The 20,940-nt window shown below is 45.8% G+C and overlaps 1 protein-coding gene across 2 annotated transcripts in view; it reads right to left on the bottom strand.

The window, feature by feature from the left end:
- Positions 1 to 20,940, bottom strand: part of cdon (cell adhesion associated, oncogene regulated) — a 30,243-nt gene that overhangs the window by 8,408 nt on the left and 895 nt on the right. For both annotated transcript variants that reach the window (XM_079272461.1, XM_079272460.1), the window contains exons 2-10: positions 9,129 to 9,267; positions 7,667 to 7,945; positions 7,014 to 7,160; positions 6,575 to 6,718; positions 6,191 to 6,478; positions 5,832 to 6,101; positions 2,658 to 2,932; positions 1,987 to 2,161; positions 280 to 396 (exon numbers count right to left, since the gene is read on the bottom strand). In XM_079272461.1, coding sequence (XP_079128587.1) covers positions 280 to 396; positions 1,987 to 2,161; positions 2,658 to 2,932; positions 5,832 to 6,101; positions 6,191 to 6,478; positions 6,575 to 6,718; positions 7,014 to 7,160; positions 7,667 to 7,945; positions 9,129 to 9,201 — 1,768 coding nt within the window. In that variant the 5' untranslated portion in view covers positions 9,202 to 9,267. The remainder of the gene's footprint in view (positions 1 to 279; positions 397 to 1,986; positions 2,162 to 2,657; positions 2,933 to 5,831; positions 6,102 to 6,190; positions 6,479 to 6,574; positions 6,719 to 7,013; positions 7,161 to 7,666; positions 7,946 to 9,128; positions 9,268 to 20,940) is intronic.

Here is a 20,940-nt window from a genome sequence, read left to right on the forward strand (position 1 = left end):
ATGTGCAATCTCACAGCTTTCTGCTTACAGCATCTTTCATTCAAGGAGTCATTACAGGGTGTCAACTATCGTGTCACTGTTTGTACTCCAAGGCACGAAGAAACAAAGCAGACCACATCTGAACATTAAACCCTGAGGTCTCTTCAACGCGGTCCAGTCATGAACTCCACAACAACCTACGCGTCAGAAAGCCCCGTAACTTCCTCAGAAACATCCCGCGATCATTGTCTGCTCACAGTCCAGCAGCTGCAGCGACAGGACGGGACTTCGCAGACCTACCTCTGTCGTGTATGACGACACCAAAGTGTGTGTTGGTGGTTTTGTCCTCTGGAGCTTTAGGGGGCATCGAGATGACGGGAGGCTTGGATGGATTCTTGTTGGAGGTGGTGGTCTTCTCTGAGAGAGGAGGAAGGAAAGCGGGTAAGAAAAACAAGGCCCAACAAGTCTTCAGGGCCATCAGTTCCACCAAAAGCACTTGGAGCTGAACTTTCCTCCTGGTTTCCGGAGCTGTTTTTTTTTTTTTTTTTTTTTTTTTAATCAGGGTGGGTTTCAGGTTTCCACTCGACAACGCAGCAGTTACGCTGAGCTGTGTTGTGGCTCGGACAAGTGTGCGATGTGAATGTGTATTCAGTTCAACACCTTTCAGGAACAGAAGCCTTGTGCTAATTGCAATTAATACATTTTAAAGTAAACAACAATAATTTTGGAGTTGATACATTTCTAAACATGGCCGTAGCTATCACTCACGATACCAAGATCATGTCCTCATTATTGCTTTTGGATAGAGGTTTTATTTTTATATATTTAAGGTTTTCATATTTATACATGTGTATTTGAGGTTTTTATTTTCATACATTTGGTGGCTTTTAAAGGCTGATTTTGATTTTTTTGATTTTTGATTAGACTGTAGGCAAACATATAAAAACATTATATTTAGATACATTATTGCACAGAAAATACAGTTGAATGAATAAATGCCATTTAGACCAAAATAAATGTCCTGATTGAGGATACGTCAGATGTTTCTTAGCGAGGTGCCGTTGTACTGGTGCGTTCTGGATCTGGACACAAGAGTCTGGTTTTGGACTGGTTGGTATTTTCTTGGTCCAAGACCATTTAGTAAAGGAACCAGCCTTAGGATGCAATCATATCTGTGGTTTCTGGCAGTAGTTTACATATTTCTGACCAGGGGACATTTTGTCAACCCTGCTGTGGTTCAGCATTATTATTTTTGGTACATTTGCGGTTGTTGTTTCTATTTGTCTCAAAAAACACAACAAACTTTCTTGAAGTCATTCATTATGATTATGATACTGATCATTATGATTGTACTGAGGATTACGATTGGACAAGGTGATGAAGGTAGTAATTTAAAGGAATAATCCACCTCGGATACAGTATATGGTTGTGTAGAAACTCTAAACCATTTTCATTTTGCCAGGTGCTCGAGCCAAAAGTTAGCTTTGTTGAAAATACTTTATTGTATGGTTTTCTCTGAAGGTAGAAACACAAATATCACCCCAAAAGCTACACTATATTCTCTTACACCCCTAACTCGAATAGGCAGTGTGCTCTGCATATTGTTTTTTTATTCTGATGAGACTGCTATCGCTCAAGAATGAAATGCACGTTTTTTCTTCGCCTCTATTCAATTTCATCTTGAATGTCTGTTTAATATCTGTGCAAAATCTGGAGGTCAGACACAACCAGATGCTCTTAAACTCAGAGAGTTGACATCAAGAGATGACACCAAAACCTGACATTTACTGTTGATGTTTTAGGCAGCTGAAAATGTTCCTCTTTCTGTCGTAGCTGTGTTGGAAAAGTGGTGAAGTCGAGTCCAGTGGTCAGTTATTCCCATGAATACCACAAGAAACACTTAACAGCCTAACACACACTGGCATTGAAGTTGCATTGCTATTACCAGTTGTTTCAAACAGTGTTTGAGTGTTTCTTTTTTTGTTGAGAGCCCGTGGTTAGACTGACCCTTGCCGGTGCGGAAGGTGAGCATGGCTGGCTGGCCCTCGCCTGATGAACTTCGAGCAACCATCAGCACCTCGTAGAGACTGGAGGCCTCTAGCTCTGACAGCCGCAGGGTCTTCTCACTGCCAGGGACACGAACTGTATACCAGCTTCCCACCACTGTTCCCATTTCATCGACCTGACGCACACACAGATACGGACAGAAGGCCACACACACACACACACACACACAGACAAAAACAAACGCATAACTAAAAATCACAGAGGGAAAAACAAAATCATCTGCAGGTCTACAATCTTCTCTTTCCGATCCTAAATAACGTCAGGGAACGGCTTCAGAAGCGATCCCTGGGAGAATTATGTCACAATTTCCTACTTCAACAGAACTGAGTCCTGCTGCCAACAAAGTCTTAACTTCTATCGCTGCAGTTTTATAGTCAGGAGTGAGCTTTTCACTGAAGAAAACAAGATTTTAAACAGGAAATAAGCAACCTTTCAGTCAGTTAAGGTCCTGGCCCTACCCTCTTTACATACAAATTACATTCAACCATTCTCAGTTGGTTTAGGCAAACCACTTCAGAATAAGGTTGAATGTCTGTGGTAAAAGTAAAATCTGTTTTTCAGAGAACAGCAAGAAAGAAGTGAAACATGGCAGCGTGTATTTTTCCGCTCACCTTACGGTATTTGACAAAATAGGCGTTGATTTGACTCCCTCGATCCCGCCCCGCCCTCCACTCCAGGTCGTACATGTCGGGCTTGTGAGTCTGAGGCGGACTGATGATGATCGGCGCCTCTGGAGTAGGACGGCCGCTATTCCTGTCAGCCGGCAGGTTGATCGTGTCGCCTTCTTCTTCGGTAAGGAAGCGTTCGTGGCCCTCGTCGCTCTGTATGGGGTGGAGCGACGGTGAAGCCTCCAGCGGCACACCAGCAGTGGAGCCCAGCTGTGGATCTGTCAGGGAGAGAAATCAAGGATTGTTTGGTCTGATACACAAAACCTTTAACAAAGCTGGAATAAAAACTGTGACAAAGGTCCTTGTTGAGTCCTCCTTGAATGGAAATAGAGTGCAAAAAAAGGTTTCACCAGGTTGTAAGACTTGTTTTGTCACTTATTATTTACGTTTCTTGACTGTTCCAGTACTTGCTTTTATCTTTCATTACTAGGTTTATTGTTATGCACTAGAACAAGGCAGATTCCTTGTACGAGAAAACCTATTTGGCAACAAATCTGATTCTGATTTCTTATACATTTTTCAGCTCTAAAATTAAATATATTGTGCCATAATATATTCACCTTCACGGTGAGAAAGCAGCATGTAATGAAAGCTGAAGCACGGCAACAAGGTTACTCAGTCAGTGACTAACGCAGGTGGCCCGCCATGTCCACAGAGGACAACCAGTGCAGGAAAGTTTTGCATTTGGAACAAGTCGTTTAATCTCCATAAAATAACAAGAAACACCTGGAATCTCTGCAGCACTACATAATCATGCGTTGTTTGTTTTCTTCATTAAATCTTCGCCAGAGTGGTCCACCTGGGCGAATCATGCAAGCTGGAAGCCTTATTATGGCTGACACCGGTTTGGCAGAGCCCAGGGGGAATTCTTCACAGACATTTGGAGGACACTGACCACAACCAACAAGAACACTCTGAGCCACACCACTGAGGTCAAAGAGCACCAAAGTTGAATATTGAAGCCTTAGCAAGTGAGAAAGGAGGTTAAAGCAGCGAGGTTCGCCACAAGGGCACAATGTAGGGTCCAGTTTTGGGCTGTTTAGTGTGAGGCGCTGCTGGTTCTCTTTGTAAAACAAACAGGCCCGGAGGTAACAGTAGACCTGATCCTGGGACTGTGGCCAGCTGCCACACATTCCACACGCCAACCATTAAAATACTGGAGAGAATCAGACCCCAGCACGACAGCCAGTCCAACGCACTCTCCTGCTCCTTCCCTCCCTCTGCCCTCGCCACAACTCTGACTCATAGCTTAGCCACAGCCGGGGCTCCTCCTCCTAAACACTGATACAGGAGGAGGCAATGAAGGCCACGCCGTCCTCACCATCCCCATGGAGGGGAGTGATGTCTTGAGTGAGTGCTGCTGCACCTGGAGAGAGATACGCTGCCAGGTCCTTCCCGGATAAAGGTCAGTCCATTAGAGATGAACACCTGGGAGAAAATGTGATAGTAAATCACGGAGGATTAGCAGCAGAGACGAGAGCCTCAGTTTGGACAGAGCTCGGCTGGATGGAGGACGATTGAATGTACCTCATGATGTGGTGAGGAGGTGGTAGGTGTGATTAGGGCTGCAACTAATGATCATTTTCATTGACAATTTATGGTTAATCATTTGGTTTACAAAATAGTTGTTTTTTTAAAGTCTTCAAATTGCATATTTCGCCAGACCAGCAGTCCAAAACCCCAAAATATTAAATGAGAATGAGAGTAAAACGATGAGTAAAAAAAATAAAAAATGTTCACTCATTCAAAACATATTAATGGATTCTCAAAATTGTGCTTAATATTTTCTATCAATCAAGTGATCAAATAGTCATTTCAGCCCTTTTTGAGGCTGTAGATGGGCTGCTGGCTTTGACATGTGGGAGCAGGGAGGAAACAGCCAATCGCATGAAAGAACAAGGACGCCACATCTCCCCTGTGGTGCATCCCACTTAACGGATGAAAGCGGGGGGTCGTCATGGTGATGGAAACAACGACGGCAAACAGAAAACCCCATATATATCGGATTGCTCTCTGTGAAGAGATACTAACAATAACACACTACTCACATCAATGATATTGTTTGCTTTGAATGCAAAGGGCATTCGATAAGCACCTGGTACCTAAAAAGCAAACTGAACTCAGAACTCAATCCAGAATGGGGGCCTGGGGTAGAGCGAGCGGCTGGGGAGCGAGAGGAGGGGAGGCTTGGGAGAGAGCGGTGGAGGAGGAGGAGGAGGAGGAGGAGGAGGAGGAGGAGGGAGCGTTGTGATGTCTTAATAAATAAAAGGCAGTTGTGTATGATGTTGACAGCTGGGTGGTCTGGTCCTCGTCATAACCCTCCACGGCTACTCCTTACATTCCAGTGTCCGGGGGCTTATCCCCGACGGCGTGCACAAAGCTCACTCTCAAGCTCAGTTCAAGGCTCAGGAGGAGGGCGGCCTTGGCTAAGCCTCTCCTACCAGCCCTCAGAGACACACACACATTCACACTCAAAGAGCAAGGACTCCCTGCACATACTGTATGTGCAGGCACACAGAGATCCCGCCTGGTGTGATGCTTTAACCCTTTCCAAACTACTTTTTTGAAACTATTTTACAATTAATTGCCGATTCTCAAAAGGCTCTCTTTTGTATCTGTAAACTCTCTGAGCTCAGCGAGGCCTCCAGTGTCAGCGTACAAACTCACGTTGTTGGGTTAGTCATGATCTCACCGTACAGTGGCAATGAGTAACTGGATCAAGTTTAGGGTAATGTTGGGAACGGAAGGGTTGAATGACTTCGTTGATCATGGTTACAGTCTGCTCCCTGCAAATTAAATGTGAGGCGTTGTTTGGATTTTCTGTGTTTTAAATCATTGTAATTTGCATATCTTTAGTTTTTTTGTCAGATGACACAGGCAATTAGAAGATGTCCCCTTTGGCTTTGCACATGTGAGAGGCATCCTTCTCTATTTTCCGACATTTTATAGACAAACTGATTCATCGTTTAATTACATTTTTGACAGATTACTCAACAGTGGGTTCGAGGCATTCAGTGGGTTAAAAGATGTATTGATCACCAATAAAGCTGAGCTGAGACTGCTCCAAATTAAAGCCAAGAAACAGATTACCGGTAGTTTAAGATGACTGATCCATACCCGATTGCGTCGTAAGGATTCCAGATGACTGTGCCGAGCCAATCCCGTTGTCCAGCAGACACTGAAACAAGCCCTCATCCTGTGGTGTCACGTCTGTAATAACAAGTGAGGACCCAGAGATCTGGAAGCGGCGCGATGGGGTGATGGGGTTGGCATTGAACAGCCAGGTGACGTTTGGGGAAGGGCTTCCTGTCGCTACGCAGGTAAAACGAGTGGAGGAGCCATGAGAGACGAGCTGGTTGGTCAGGCCCTCTGCGATCGACATGGGCTCTGTGGAGGAGAGGAAGATTAACATCACCATGGGGTCTGCTGCAAACAACCTCCACACCGCCAACACCCCTTTCTAGCGTTTTTCTTACCAAGAACATTCACAGTATAGTTAGCGCTGGTCACCGTCCCCTGCTTGGTCTCAGCAGCACAGGCGTAACTCCCTTCATCACTCCTCATCACCGCAACAAAGGCCAGGTTGTTGTGCTGTCGGTGAGAAGGCCGCGGTGTGACCTCCTTACCGTTCTTAAACCATTTGGCTGCTGGCGCAGGACTACCAGACACGATGCACTCCAACGTCAGCGGCTGTGACTGCTGCACCGAAACAGTCCTTGGGGCGGTGGGGTAGACTATCCTCACTGAGGGGGAAGAGTCCGAATCTAAACAAACAAATGAACCACGTTACCAGACGATGAGAGAACACACAGCTGAGATAGGAGGACTTCTGAATCTTAAATATATGTGATAAGCCTTACGTTTCACTGAGAGCTTGGTGCCGTGAGACTGCGTGACGGTTTCCCCAGTAAGAGGGTTGAATGCACCACATTTGTACATGCCCTGGTGCTGGTCTGATACAGAGATAATCTGGAGGTTTCCAGATGGAAGCACTAAATAGTCATCTAAAAAGAGAAGGACACAACCGCATAAGTGATGGCACAGAGAACTTCCACAATATCACAGTATAGTGTGAGCACTTCATCATGAGCAGGTGATTTTTATGGTGATATTCATAGTAAAGTAGTACATTTTCTAGAAATTCAATAGAGAAAGCATTCATAGGTAAAAAAAAAACAACGTCTTTTTTCTAAATGATATGGAAAAAAAGCCAGATAAAACATAAATCATCATTACATGGATGCAAGAATAATCCTGCTATTTGGTTTTCAACATTTCTAACAACCAGAAATGACAAACCTGTTGACACTTCTATCCGCTCCCCTCGTACTCTGAGTCTAGGAAGCGCTGGAGGGACGCTGTGCGGTAGAGGACACTCTATAAGAACAGAGCTGCCTTCCTGCACCGACAACGACCGCCGTCGGCCATCTTCATATTCTGATATTTCTGCAGTGGCAGAGAAGAAGTTAAACTCACTTTTGTGCAGAACATTGGACATTTAACATGAGCCGAGTATCAGCGCAGTCAAGAAGAAAGGCGAGCAGCGCTACTTGAGCTGAGCTGTTTGTGTTGGATCACTTGGTTTGTTTATTGTTGCAGTCAGCGATTCTATTCATGTCTGATACAGTTCCAGATCAGGGTCAACCCTTTAGTGTAGTGTCCAACAGCAAGCGGCATCCCAGCGGGAACATAACACACTACACAGGAAAGCCCAAGGCTCATTAAGGATACCGGTCAAGAGGCATTTGGAAGGGTGCCCGAGTAAAAACTCCGACAGCTTCCTTCCCCTCCGCCACTCAGCAGCAGGCAGCCGAGGAAAGGCATTCTTTCCAAGTGTTCAACACTCACAAAATGGCCTTCCTTTTTCTCAAGGCAACTTCCTCTTTTTTTCTTCCCCTCTGCTTTGAAGTGAGTTGAAGCATGCACAGAAGGGTGATTCTCTGTATCCGTACCTGCTATTGCCACACGCGCGTGGCGGCTTGCGATAGCCGGCCCATTGGCTAAGCGCGCCACACACTGATAGACGCCCACGTGGCTGGGCTTAAGGGAGGGGAAGGTGAGGGAGCCCTCGTGGATCTCCACGCCAGGCAGGGTGTCCTGGTCCAGGGGACGGCCTCTGAAGCGCCAGGAAACCGCCGCTGACGGAGGATTCACCAAGCAGAGCAGACGAGCAACAGAGCCTTGACCCAGAACCAAGGAGGCAGGCTCAGAGCGGAAAGAGGGATATTGAGCTGGTGAGGAGACAAAACTTTCAGTCAGTCATTTTGCTATAGGTGCTTGGTTGCCCTAAATTAACATATGCAGATATTTTTTCCCCCACCAAAAACAATACGATGAAGGTGCAAGTATCTGCATGACGTTGGGGCTAAGTGAGAAATACATCGAAGCCATGGAGTATTTTGTAGATGGATTTTACAAAAAATAATCGAGAAAGAACTGACTCTTATCGTTGTGGTATTGTAGTGTTGCTTTTGCCAGAATAACTCTAAAATATCTATAATCAGTGGAAACCATGTGGCTAAAGCTGACGTCTTCATCCTTTTTAGTGATTAAGTTTGACTTTCAGGAGGCGCCTGCTCTTGTTTAGCCTGCTGTGATGGTCATCGTGCTATCTGCTGCTTCTTTAGCATTCTACTAGTGTGCGACAGTATAGACCCAACACCAAAGGCCAGATGTATAAATGCACAAAAAAACAAGCGTACGCCCTTTCCCCACACATGAACTGGTATTTATAAAAGGAAGGATGTGGAGTGAGAATGTGCTCACTTCAGTCAAACTTCAGACCAGGCGTGTACATGGTTTAAGCCGTGATAGCTGCGGGTGAAATGAAGGAGGACATTGAAGTTGAGAGACGGGTAACATTGTTTTAAGGTTGTATGACAGTTTCAATCATTCCGCTTTACAACGCTGATAGGCTATCGCGCCACAGCGTCACGCGATTATGTCGCTGAAGTTGAAAAATTTCAACTCGCGCGTTGGCGATTTTGCGGCCTCCAACGCGTCCACCGCACTGCAATAACGCGTCCAACGCGCCATCGCAAAATCGCGGCGCGCCAGTATCATCGCGTCTGTGCATAGACTTTGTATGTAATCTCGACGCGCGTCAAAAAATCAACGCAGCATAACACTTCCAGCAGACAGAGTCATGTTTATGACCACTTGATGAATGCAAGTCCAATATTTACGCTCCTTTCTGCTGCTAAAAACTGATGAAAACATGCATGAAAGCTGCTGAGACATAAAGAGTGATCTTTATGCCGTCATCACTATGAGAGACACCTTACATTACACAACCATTTGCTCCATTGTTACCGTACTATAAACACAATGGTTTGTCGTATGAGCGAACCTTTTTTTAAAGGGGATCACACCACATGCATCCATATTAAGCTGACGGTAAGAACACCAACTTACACGAGCAGCCGATAAGCAGGGACTGGCTGAGACACAGCACAGTGGACAGGAGGACCCTTAGGCCACTGTCCATGGTGCACTTTGACCCCTGCCAGCAGCCGTGTTGCCCAACGCACACGCCCTCGTCTGTTCAGCAAACCTGCAACACACAGAAGAGAGGAGAAACACATCAAACCAGAGCTCTGCATGGAAACGTGACAGCATCGGCATTAACAAAAGAAGAGGTGAGACAGAAATAAACGACATAACAAGCTGGAGGAGGATTTCAGAGGTGGATCTGAGCAAATGAATCCTGTACGACAATCCTTCTAATCTTCACGACACATCCTCTTTACACACTCCTTGATCTCCACCTCCCACCCTCTCCTCTGACCCTTGTTCTCACCCACATCAGTGTCTCCACAGAGGCTGGAATGTCCAGTCTCTTTGCCCCCCTGCCTCTCTCTCCCACTGGGCCGCTGAGATCTCCCGCTAATGGAGTGGCCGTGGAGAGACTGTCGCCTCACTCTTAATATCACTCTTGTCACACTGTGTTGCTTCCTCATAGGTTCACTGTAGCCTGAAGTGCAGGCCCAGACAAACTGGAGGGCACGTAATTAGGAGCATTCCTCTATCCTTTTCAACCCGACCCCCTCCGACAGCGGCACCTCCTCCTCTTTTTTTCTAAGAGTAATCCGGGCAAGCTTTGATCCCAGGTTCCTGGTTGGTTACCAGGGTTTGAGCCTGAGGCCGGAGGAACAATGGCTGTCCAGCTGTGATATTCACACTGGCGCTTCGGTGGCTCGCAGACGTATAGCGGAAGAGCAGACCTGGGCTGAAGGGTTGGGTCAAATTAAAAGGATGATGTCTGGGGGGGGGATCGGTGAAGCTGAACAGGTCTCCAACCTTCATTCTGCAACATAAACATTGTTTCATCTGCCTGACGCTCAAGCAGGTCAATTTGTTGAGCCTCTTGTCAAGGCTGCAGTACGGCTCGGAAACACCAGTAGGTAACAGTTTTGAGTCGGGCTGCAATGAACGATTATTTTCAATCTCCATTAATCTGTTGATTCATTTTCTGTCACGAAACGGATCAAATTGCGACAAATCTTTACATTTGACAATGTAGAACAAGCAACGGTTCTGCTTGATAAACAGTGTGAACACTTATTCATCTATCATAAATATTGTCAATTGATTGTCTGTTCCTCTATGATCTCACCAATGAGACACAGATCTTTATCCATGTTCTCATTGTCACCCTCTTCATCTCTCTCTCTCTCTCTGAGAGGAGGACGACAAGGAGAGAAGAGGCAGGAAATAATAAACTCTCCCAGCTCCTGGCTCACGCCCCCTGCTCACCCTGAGGTCAAAGGTCAGGGAGCAAAGAGAGAGGGTGGACCAGCGGGTGTCTGGTGGCCCTGGACCAGCCCCCAGAGGTCACCTCCAGATCTTTCTGTTTTTACACACATTACCAAACAGCCAAAACAAAACAGGTGGAAGAGTGCTAAAAGCAAACATTCAAAACTGGCAACAATCATGCCTCCTCAATAATTTCAGCCTGATTCTGACTGAACAACAATGAACAATCTGTAAGTTTGGGTTTAGGATTGAAAACACATTATATGTGCCATACTTTCTATGTCAGGCTCCAGTTTGATATGTGCACGCTCATTCGAGCAGATCAAACCCACATCTTGCAAGGTAGCGTTTCTCCATCCCACGAGTTGCAACAGGCCCTGCACACTGCCCCCATGTCATCGGTGGAAACTATCTTTCTCCCTCTGCCAGAATAATGATATATCATTACAATAACAACGACAGCGCTATATAAAATGCACAGCCAAGCGCATGCACCTTGGCACAAGGTATGATGAGAAACCGGAGCTGACTCTTTAACTCCCTCTCTCTTTCATCCACCTTTCTATCTCTTCTTATTTTACCCAGTTTCTTCCTCCCAGTGGGCGTAGCAGTTGGGCACCAAAGTCCTGACTGGGTGCCCTTGTGTAAACACACATACAGCTGCTTATCTGGCCCACCGATCTGGCTCAACGAGGAAACACAGGGGCATCATTCCTCCTTCTTATCAGTTTGGCTTTCCACTGACATCCGCCCCCATCAAGCCGCCTCAGTGGAGACAGACACCGTGAGGATATCTTGTGTCCCTCATCACAGAGTCTTCCCGAATCTGGCAGCACCTTATGCATGGAAAGGCAAGTCCCGCTTCCTCCTGAGCAGACGCCCAGAAAAAAGCTGGAGTAGCCCTTTGACAGACGGGAAGTCTCTGTCAAATGAAGTCTGATCGGTCTGAGAGTCGTCTCCTCTGGTCCTGTGTTGATCTGCGGCCAGCCCACTCCCTCACTGCTCCCCTTCTCAAAACTCCAGACTGCACTACTTAAATGAGAAGAAAAAATAAAAAATGTGTGCACCCGCCAGATTTCCTCCTCCTATCCTAAATCTGATCTTTTCTTACCCTCCTGTTTTTGCACTTATATTGTAGATGCATGGCCATCCTCAAGGCGGGGTCGAAAGCTATAAATTGAAGAGACATCCAGCATACAAAACAGACTCTGCTCTGTTGAAAGCTGATATACAGACACAGGGACAGTTCATGAAAAAAAATGGTTAGTGTCAGTGGGTTCAAGTGGAAAAGTTCCTATTTTTTTGGGGTGTGGGGGTTGACCCATGTCTGTTTGGTAAATGTTTGACTGACACCTGGCTTAAGTGTGTGAAAGCGAGAAAAAACAGCAGCAGTCTTCTGAGGCAGCTTCTGTCCCTCGTTTAGTCGTTGTAACCTAGCTTTCTATATTTTTGTAGTTTAGCCTTCATGCTGCCTTCCACAGAAATTCATAGTAGAGATGTACTGTTGAGAGGCAGGACCTTTACTTATCCATCTTGGGGGAAATACTAAACTCAGATGCCATATATCCCATGGTAGGACAAGAGGGATCCCTGGTGATGACACTGGAGAAAATAAACACACTGACAGGCTGCCCTCGGGGAAGGGAAAGGGGTTTGAGTTCTGGGGGGGGGGGGGGGGGGGGGGTTAGCACCTGCACTTCTTTCTGGCCTCCGCTCTGCAGGAACTACTTAAAGCCCCATCTGCCCGCATGTGGTGCTAGCCCATATCCCTGTCATATTGGGTAAACAGGGACAAAAGCAACGCGGCGGAGCATCAAAGACCTGGAGGGAAGAACAGGTCACAACTGGTGCTGCTGAGTGAGGTAGGGGCCCGGCCTCTCCGCTTCACAAGACTGCACAGCTGAATAAAAGTCAACGGCACACATCATCAAGCAGCTCCGACGCTGATTGGCTAACAGGGGGCAATCCTGTCTGCTCCAGCGAGAGTAGTTTATACATATCTCCAATAAATCCGAAAGGTTTATCTTCAAAAACAAGAGAATTGTAACGAACTGAACGAAGAGTTAGAAATGAAGACATTCAGGGTGAGGGAGCAGCGCGGTGTCTGGGAAAGAGCAAGTCTTTTCTGGTATGATGGTCTAATCTGACCTGTGCACTGAAGCTGATTCACATGCTATACCCCAAACCTGTCTGCACTCGCCCCACATCTCACGGACAGAAGATCTGCAGCACACACATTCCTCAGCTCCACAGAGAGAGAAAGAGTGAGAGGGAGACGGACACACGGAAAGAGACAGAGAAAGACACACACACACTCACAGAGAAGGGAGATACATTCAAAACAAGAAGATGAGAGGCAATACGGGGGGAAACCTACGAGAGAAAATAGACAGAACAGCTCTCCAGGAAGAGGGTAAAAGGAGACGGGGGTAAAAAGAGGTGAAACATTCTCCGGGAGGTGAAAAGTTGCCAAGCCCCGACTCATTTCTCCTCCCTCTTTATTTGGCTCAGAGATAGACGTACAGATAATGGCTGCGCTCGCATCCACGTCTGCCAAAACTGATTGATGATTCAGCCTAACTACATTCAGCTCGGACCAAAAAACTCGGGAAGAGTCTCACGAGAGAAGAGACTCTAGGGGACCGTTATGGGCTTCTTCTGTTGGTCTGGAGGAGCCCACTCAGGTAACCCGGGGCCACAGAGGAAACTAATGAGTGGAAACACTGGGCCTCTGGTATGGCCTAACTCTGTCTGATTAAAGACTGAGACGTTATTAAAAGTGGGACAGACTAAGAGGAGAGTGAGCTAAAGAAGATGAGAGAAAGAGAGACATGCTTTGGAATCAAATAAGGGAATTAGGAGGGGTGAGAAGAGGGTCCTTGCTGTTTAAGAATGAGAAAATGACATTCAAAGGGTTTAGACTGCCATTGTCTGATCCTGACATCCTGCAGAAAGTTTATGCAAGTCTCCTCAATAAGTCCTCTAAACTGAGTGCGACTGCAGAAGACAAATGAGATGCATCTTCAAGACAGTGTGCTTGTCAGGACACTACTGTCTCGCTGTGCGTGTCTGCAGGAGGATAGAGTATCAGCGGTCCGGGAGGTGCAGGGTAACAGCAGGGCCAAGCGGGTCCCAGAACCTGGAGACGCCACAACCCTGACAACACGGCCGTGGTGTGGGATCAGAAGAGAGGGGGAATGAAAGGAGAGGCCCCCGGGGATCAGACAGTCACATCCCACAATGCCCTGTTTACCAAGGACACACACCCACCCCTCCTCTTCACCTCCCACCCCTCCCAACATCTCCGTTCACCAAAGCCCGACCCTCCCAAAGTGCCAGGGCCGGGACCTGGGAGACAGCGCTAATTCTGCCCCGAGGCTTGTTGGCCGAGGACACAAACAGAGGGCTGAGAGGGGAGAGAAAGGGAGGGAGGTAGAAAGACTGAGACAGAGGGGAGAGAGAGTGGGGACTGAATGGTACAGTATGCAAGACCCATCTTAATTGGAGATTGTTCTGCATTGCCTTGTTTTTCCTGGGAATCTGTGAGGGGGAGGGACAGGAGGGTGGGGAGGTACGGTTGTTTCCCAAGGTCCTGAACAGCGGGATTAACCACAGGGGCGAAACTCAATAGCGGCCTCGGACACTGGAAACAGATCCTCGGCTATCGCCACCATACAAGGCCACCTCGAGACCTTTTGCAAAGCGCATGTAACTAACAACCCTTCCCCATTGTCGGAGCTCTCTGGGCCCTTCCGGCTGATTTCACAGGCCTTTCAGCCCACAGGGGAACGTCTGCTCAGACGAAAAGGTAATTCTGATGGAAAGGAGGAATGCACAAGAAGGCCGTCTTGCCCGCAGGCAGCACTGATCTCCAACATGTGCCAAGAGTCTGATTCATCACGCCAGGCGAGAGGGGAGCTGGGAGTGTGCAGCCGTGGCACCGAAGCAGAGGAGGCCACAGATTCACATTCCTCAATATCAGCCTCGATTAGAGAGATGATGGGAAAACACATTAATGCAGGGGAGGAAAAGAATGATCGATTGCCAAAGGCCTCGAAAATGTCCACCTTCTCTGGGGGAGTCAAGACACTATCTGTGTTTTTAAAGGCTGTTGTGTGGGCTGTGAACTATAGGCATACAGTGATCTGATCCAGCTGCCCCCACCCCTTCTCCCCTCAGTCTCTCGTCCCTCCCCAACTCTCCTGGATTCCATCACTGCCCGAGTCTCTACGGCAACAAGCGGCGAAGACAACAGTTTCTGCTTAGTCTCCTCCTGATAGGTCCCTGGCTGCGGCCCAAAACTACTTTCAAACTAAAACAAATATTAAATAATGTAATTTCAAACGTGCTACAAAAACAAAATGACAGGGTGTCCAAATAGATACGAACAAGAACTTTTGCAAAGTCAGTATTAAAAACAAACCAGGAATAAAACTCAACTGGGCTGCTTTCAGGGTGTTTGCCTCTTCTTTTGTTTGTCACTTGAGAGGCGTGAGAAAGAAAGTACACACAGAGTATTTTCATTTCTCAGAATGATAAATTGAGTCTGCAAATATAATGTAGCAATGGCTCTGTATTCACAGGGGGGGGGGGATTTATAGGACAGAGAGCGCTGCCTGAACTCCACAGCCAGCCGCTAGTACAAAAACAAACGCATGTAAAAAGGTTAAAATAGAATTAGTCTTCTTCACCGACTCCACAAATCTCTTGCAAAAACCCAAACAAACAAACCAGCTGCCTTGTACGAACAAGTTTGAGGACCCAAAGATAAATATGCACTCCCAAACAGAACGTGTAAATGCTTCATTTGGTTTGTCTAAATGTTTATCCGTCTCGCATTGTAACACTCCGCGCTTGTTCTGCGGTAATCGAGTGATCACAAAACAAACTTAGTGGTGATACGGCAACACACTCACACCGTCCATGTTTTCACTTCTGGCGCTCAGTCAAAATCGTAAAAACCTCTGCAACACATTTAGGGCCCGGGCTGCTCATTGCTGCGGGGTTGAAGGTGAGAAGGGCTTTTGACAGATGACGTCGTTCTCTGATGGCGCCAAGAGAAACACAACCTCATGACAACAGCAAAACACAGCAATAATAGAGAAACCATGGCATATGCTAACTCTGTGTCGGTCTGTGTGTGTTTGCTACGGTTTCAGAGCACCACAAAGAGATGACAGTGATTTATTTAATGATGAAAGTCAAGTCAACCCAGAGATGTGTTTTTCTTCATCACAAGGCCCCGAGTATCTGCTGCAATCTACCCAGAACAATGCAGGAGGCTGGAGCAACCATATGTTCTACTCGTCCTGCACTCACTTTGGATATAATTTATAAATAAGGGGTTCCATTGCTCCCTAAGGAGCCACGACTTGGAGCAGGGAAGGCCCAAAATGGCACCCACAACCACAGGCCCGGAGGCAGGCAGCAGCAGAACCCACACTGCCTCACACTCTGATCTGGGAGAAAAACAGCCCTTCAAACAAGTCGCCTGTTTATCAGCCGGAGGGGAGTGGCAGCCACTAGTTTTGCCTTAATATAGTCCTGCTGATCCCTCAACAGCACACACATTCTGGTTCGCAGAAAACCCATGTCAGATGTGACTTATTGGTTCAACATTTGAAATAGAAATCTGTGGTTGCTCACAGTTTTTAGAAGAAAAGACTCCAACTCTTGGGGGCCCAGCGCTGAGGCGACGAACTAAGTCAGGCATATTTAGTGGGGTATGTTTCAGGAAGGGAAAAAGAAATTAATCTTGCAAACAGGAAGACGCTGAGGATGCAAAAAAAATAAAAGATTCCCTTGATTGTTCTGAAATACTTCGCAGTGAGAGCTGTCAGCAAGGGTCCAGTTCAGAAGTTCACTCCCTGAAATCTTCCCGGGGGCTGAAGAGTCACTGAGAACACTACACGAGAGAAGGCTGCGGAACAATGGGTCTCATCGTGTATTTGCTTGACAATTATGAGAAAATATGTTGTTTTTGGCGAGAGGCAAGTATTGTGTAAAGTGCCACGTCGATCCCTCCTGGGGAACCTTTTGTTCCCTCTCAAACGAGCGGTGTTCTGCATCATGTTAAAGGCACATATCTTATAGCTACACAAGCCAAAAAGCACTCCCTCGAAAGTCTATGACAGCACATACTAAAAAAAGGCATCTACAGAAAGTAAACTTCAAACAGAAGGGCTAAAAAGGACTCGCAGGGGGCTTCAAACGGCTCGGGACCAACAAAGTATTTTGCAGTCTGTCTGTGTCTTTTGGTCGTTTCAAGTCTACCAGCAGTAAAAAAAATCATGGTCTCTATCAAAGTTTATACTTCTGTGTCACTCAAACCGCTCTTGCTCATTTGATGTTGAGGTATTTTTACACTGCCTGGACACTGGACAGTGTGCTTTTTCTTTGTGTGTGCTATTGGTTTACATTCCCTTATCATGCTGAGAACACAGACACATATACTGTATATATATACACACACGCATATATATATATATATACATACATATATACACATATATACATACATACACATATACACATACACGCACACACACACACACATATATAATATTTAGTTGAGGCCTGTATTTCCATTACATTAGCAGAAAACAAACAATCTTCAGAGAAGAAGCAGACCTCCTCGCCCTGCCTATCTCCAGCCCGTACGGCTTCGTCCCGCTGCATTTCGGTGGCTGGCTGGAACATCTGTTTCTGCTGGTCCAAAAACTGTTTGTTTGTCTTAACAATTAAGCCCTGATGTTTCTCATTTCATTTCTCAAATCTCTCGAAAGTCATTATCCAGTTTCTGGTCCTTCAAGGACTGAATTTTGAGAAACTCAATAAGACCATCTGTTGAAAGCTGGCGTATACATCGGGCTACAGTCGGCTCACCTTTGACATTTCAGAGGAGTTGTACCTGAGGAAGCATGCAGCCTATCTGTAATCTGCTGGAGTAACATGCTTGCATAGTAAAGAGAGTCAACACCGGGCTGTTTGGATCATCTGTCAGAGTAGGGGGACCTAGAAGAAACGGGGAGGGGGTCCCACTGAGAAACATATACGTTGCGTAGTTAAAATAATGACAGCGTGAGCTTGGAGCAGATAAGAAGTACTACTAATGACAGCTTCATATAAACAAGGGTGACACCTTCAGCTACTGCGTTTGCCTTCACAGCCTCTTCAACACAGCTTCAATTTATCCAATTCCACTCACAGCTTGTCCCTCGAATAAATTTAGGGAGGGTGGAAAGAAAAGTCCTTTTTTGTTCGCGCTGCAGCTGCAGGGTGCACTCACCAACCCAGCAGTCACGAGAACTCAAACTCTTTCTCTGACCTGCCCATCTTTCCCATCGACCCCCTGCTCATGGCTGCTGGGTGTTGTCAATCAGCACCCCCTGGCTCCTTGAACACGGGGGCTCTTTGGCATGCTGCCCAAAACTCCCCTCTGTCCATCTAATGGGGCCTGAGCTCTGGGTCTGGCCTTGTCGAATGGGAGCCGAAGCTCGCAGAGTAAAGGCCAGCATTAGAAAATGGAAAAAAGACTGCAGCATGACTCCATCCCTGAGCAATGAGAGTAAAACTAGGGCTATGTGTCAAGAGTTCAAAACGAGACAGGTTGGAGTTTGGGAATGGCTGCTTGGCGGGTCAAACGCTAACCATACAACAGTCCACTAAATTCTACTCTATTATACTAAGAAGCTGAAATGAATTGGCCATTGGAGATTTAGCAAAAAGAGTAAGACTTAATTACAGCTGTCAAAATATTGTGATGATAATGAAACATACGGTGGCTGCTCAAAGTTTGGGTTTTTCTCCTGTTTTATGACTCTCAGAACATATTCCACAGCCAAAGGTTGATCCTTTGGAGCAATAATATGACAGATCACTGCGTGAAGCCAAATACACAACCAAACCACATTGTGATTTAGGTTTTTGATTCACTTCAACTCGCTTCAGGGCCAGGGCTGAGGTTTGCTTTCTGGCCTAGACTCCGTATGGCCTAGAAAATGGGAGAATGTGGGAGGCGCCCAAAATATACTTTAGACACACCCTCTCCCACCACACTGACCTCCGATAGCCATTCATCCACTTAACCATCACTGAAATTCTTTAACAGCTGGATGTAGGGCTGCAACTAACAATTCTTTCATCTGTCGACTAATTCTTTGGGTTATCAATTTTTGTTCATTCTATAAACTCTGAAAAATACTAAAATGACCAAAGTTATTTAAAGTAATGTTGATTAATCGTCTGTCAATTGACTGATCAACTAAGTATCAATATCAACAAAAAGTGTTGTCATTTTAATGGCAAAACTAAAAGATTTGTACTCATATGAAACCTCTCTTCCTGGTTTTACCTTTAATGACACCTGATCGTTACTATAAAAGCTCCAGTGTTACCTCAACTGCTACTATTCAACAATCACTTGTCGTTGTTGGAGCGTATACGGTTCTGTGATTATAATACTGCATCAGAAAAATCAAAAGAGCCATTATGAGAGCAGCGGCTGGCATCATTACACATGCTGCTTACGTTCAAATTGCCCACTTAACATAGTTCTCCTACAGCAACATGTGTTTATCATTAGCGAGCAACCGAATGGCTCAAACATTACTCAAGCTGGCTTAATGGCATAGTGCTGCTTTGTTTGGGTCTGTCTGATAAGGGCTAATGGTTTATTAATTTCCCTACGAGTCACAAAAATATACTGAAAATAAAAGCTTGAAATATTTCAAGCAACAAAGAAACAAATCAATTTCTCCAAAGACCAGAATGCAAAGCAGCCAGCGCAGGAGTAGTTACAGCGGGGCCAAAAAGTATTCAAGGAAAAGTGGGAAATCATTGAGTGAATTAAGATAGAATGAGGCAGGTTGAAGGAAAGCAGCCACTGGAAAAAAATGTAATTACAACACCTTACTAGAAAAACTCCTGGAGCAGTCTCTGTATGAAGACTCAATATCAAAACGTGAGGGAGGATTTCTCCCTTAAAGTGAACGCCGTCAGCGTCCAAGCCTAAACACAAAGAGCAAATCTCTTGCTGCCCCTGTCAAAAGCTCACCCAATATTGGGGAGCACTGAAAGGATTTGAAAGGCATCGGAAGTGTCTTCTTGTCCCCCACCGACGCAACAATGCACGAGCAACTGTTTGAACTTGAAAAGTGTTTTATCCGAGGGCAGCCATGCGTGTCACACTGACTGGATGTCATGCGTTCGAGAGGGATTCAAGACTTTGTTCTCGATAACTTTTAAGTGTTCAGTTTTCGGAGAGTCACCCCGATGTAACAAAAGTCCCTGTGAAGCTCTGATGATGGGGGTGAAGAGCAGACAGAGGAAATGACTGGAGGGAAAGAAGTGAAGAACTCGTCTCTGCAGCCACATTACTATCACTTCCACTCTGTCATCATTTTTATTTGTGATGTGAAAGACCAAAAGTCTCATCTTGGTTGTTATTGATCGTATGTTTACAATCCTCAACATGTATGGTTTCATTTGTCTGCATGTAAAGTGTACTTATGATGTGACTTTTGAAAAAGACATTTAAATGATAAAATGTGATAAATGTTACAATTTTTAACACAGTTCAAAAACGTTCATGTTTTGAGTTGTCATCCTCAAAGTTCCTGAGGTGCAGCGGTGCAGATCACAACACAGCAGGACTTGAGCCGAATAAGATCATGTGCACACACTTGCACATTCAGTCTCGAGCCGTTAGTGAGGGCATTTGTTGACACATGAATAATGTTTCCTTTTTATTTCTTTTTTATTTCCCACATTGAAAGCAGAGCGAGACGCTGAAGAAACCCGTGAAATTGAGCCAATAAGAACAAAGCAAAAGCTGTTTGATGATCTTGATCTGATTCCGTTCACACATCAGCATCTTTACAGCGGTTTAAGAGATTCCCCTTTCCTTCCCGTGTGTTTATCCTTTGTGGAACTGAACTAATCCCAAATCAAAAATCACTTGCCCAATCGGTAAACAGTGCACCGTCGTGCAAGCAGGCAGGTAGATTTGCTCTTGTATGCTGTGCACAGTAATTTGATAACTTGCCAAAAGTAAGTGTGGCAGAAAGCTGGTTCCTGAAGCGAATCCATAATAAAAAATATAACTTTAGAACAAAGTAATGCTTCACATATCTCCAGTCCATTTTCACCTTTTACGACTGTGACACTTGTGTGTCAAAGGAGGGACATATTTGCCATTTCTAAAAATGCTCTTTCATCTCTCAAAGCAGAAATGCAGCCGCAGGCCATCTGTTTTCAGCTGGGATGTTCAGGGAAGTGCCCCTGCCTTCCAGAGCTGTTTACCAAACAAATATTGATATGCCCTTTCTTGTGTCTCCTTCAGCTCAGAGACAACACAGTGCACTGAGCTGTGTCAGCATGCGCAGAGATAACAGCTAACTGCTGCATAATATTGATAATCTCAATGTTTTGGGGTGAATTTTAACAAATTACACAGATGTCTGCAGATAAT

The sequence above is a fragment of the Melanostigma gelatinosum genome (genome assembly GCF_949748355.1).
Source record: "Melanostigma gelatinosum genome assembly, chromosome: 7".
In the NCBI taxonomy this organism is placed as follows: domain Eukaryota; kingdom Metazoa; phylum Chordata; class Actinopteri; order Perciformes; family Zoarcidae; genus Melanostigma; species Melanostigma gelatinosum.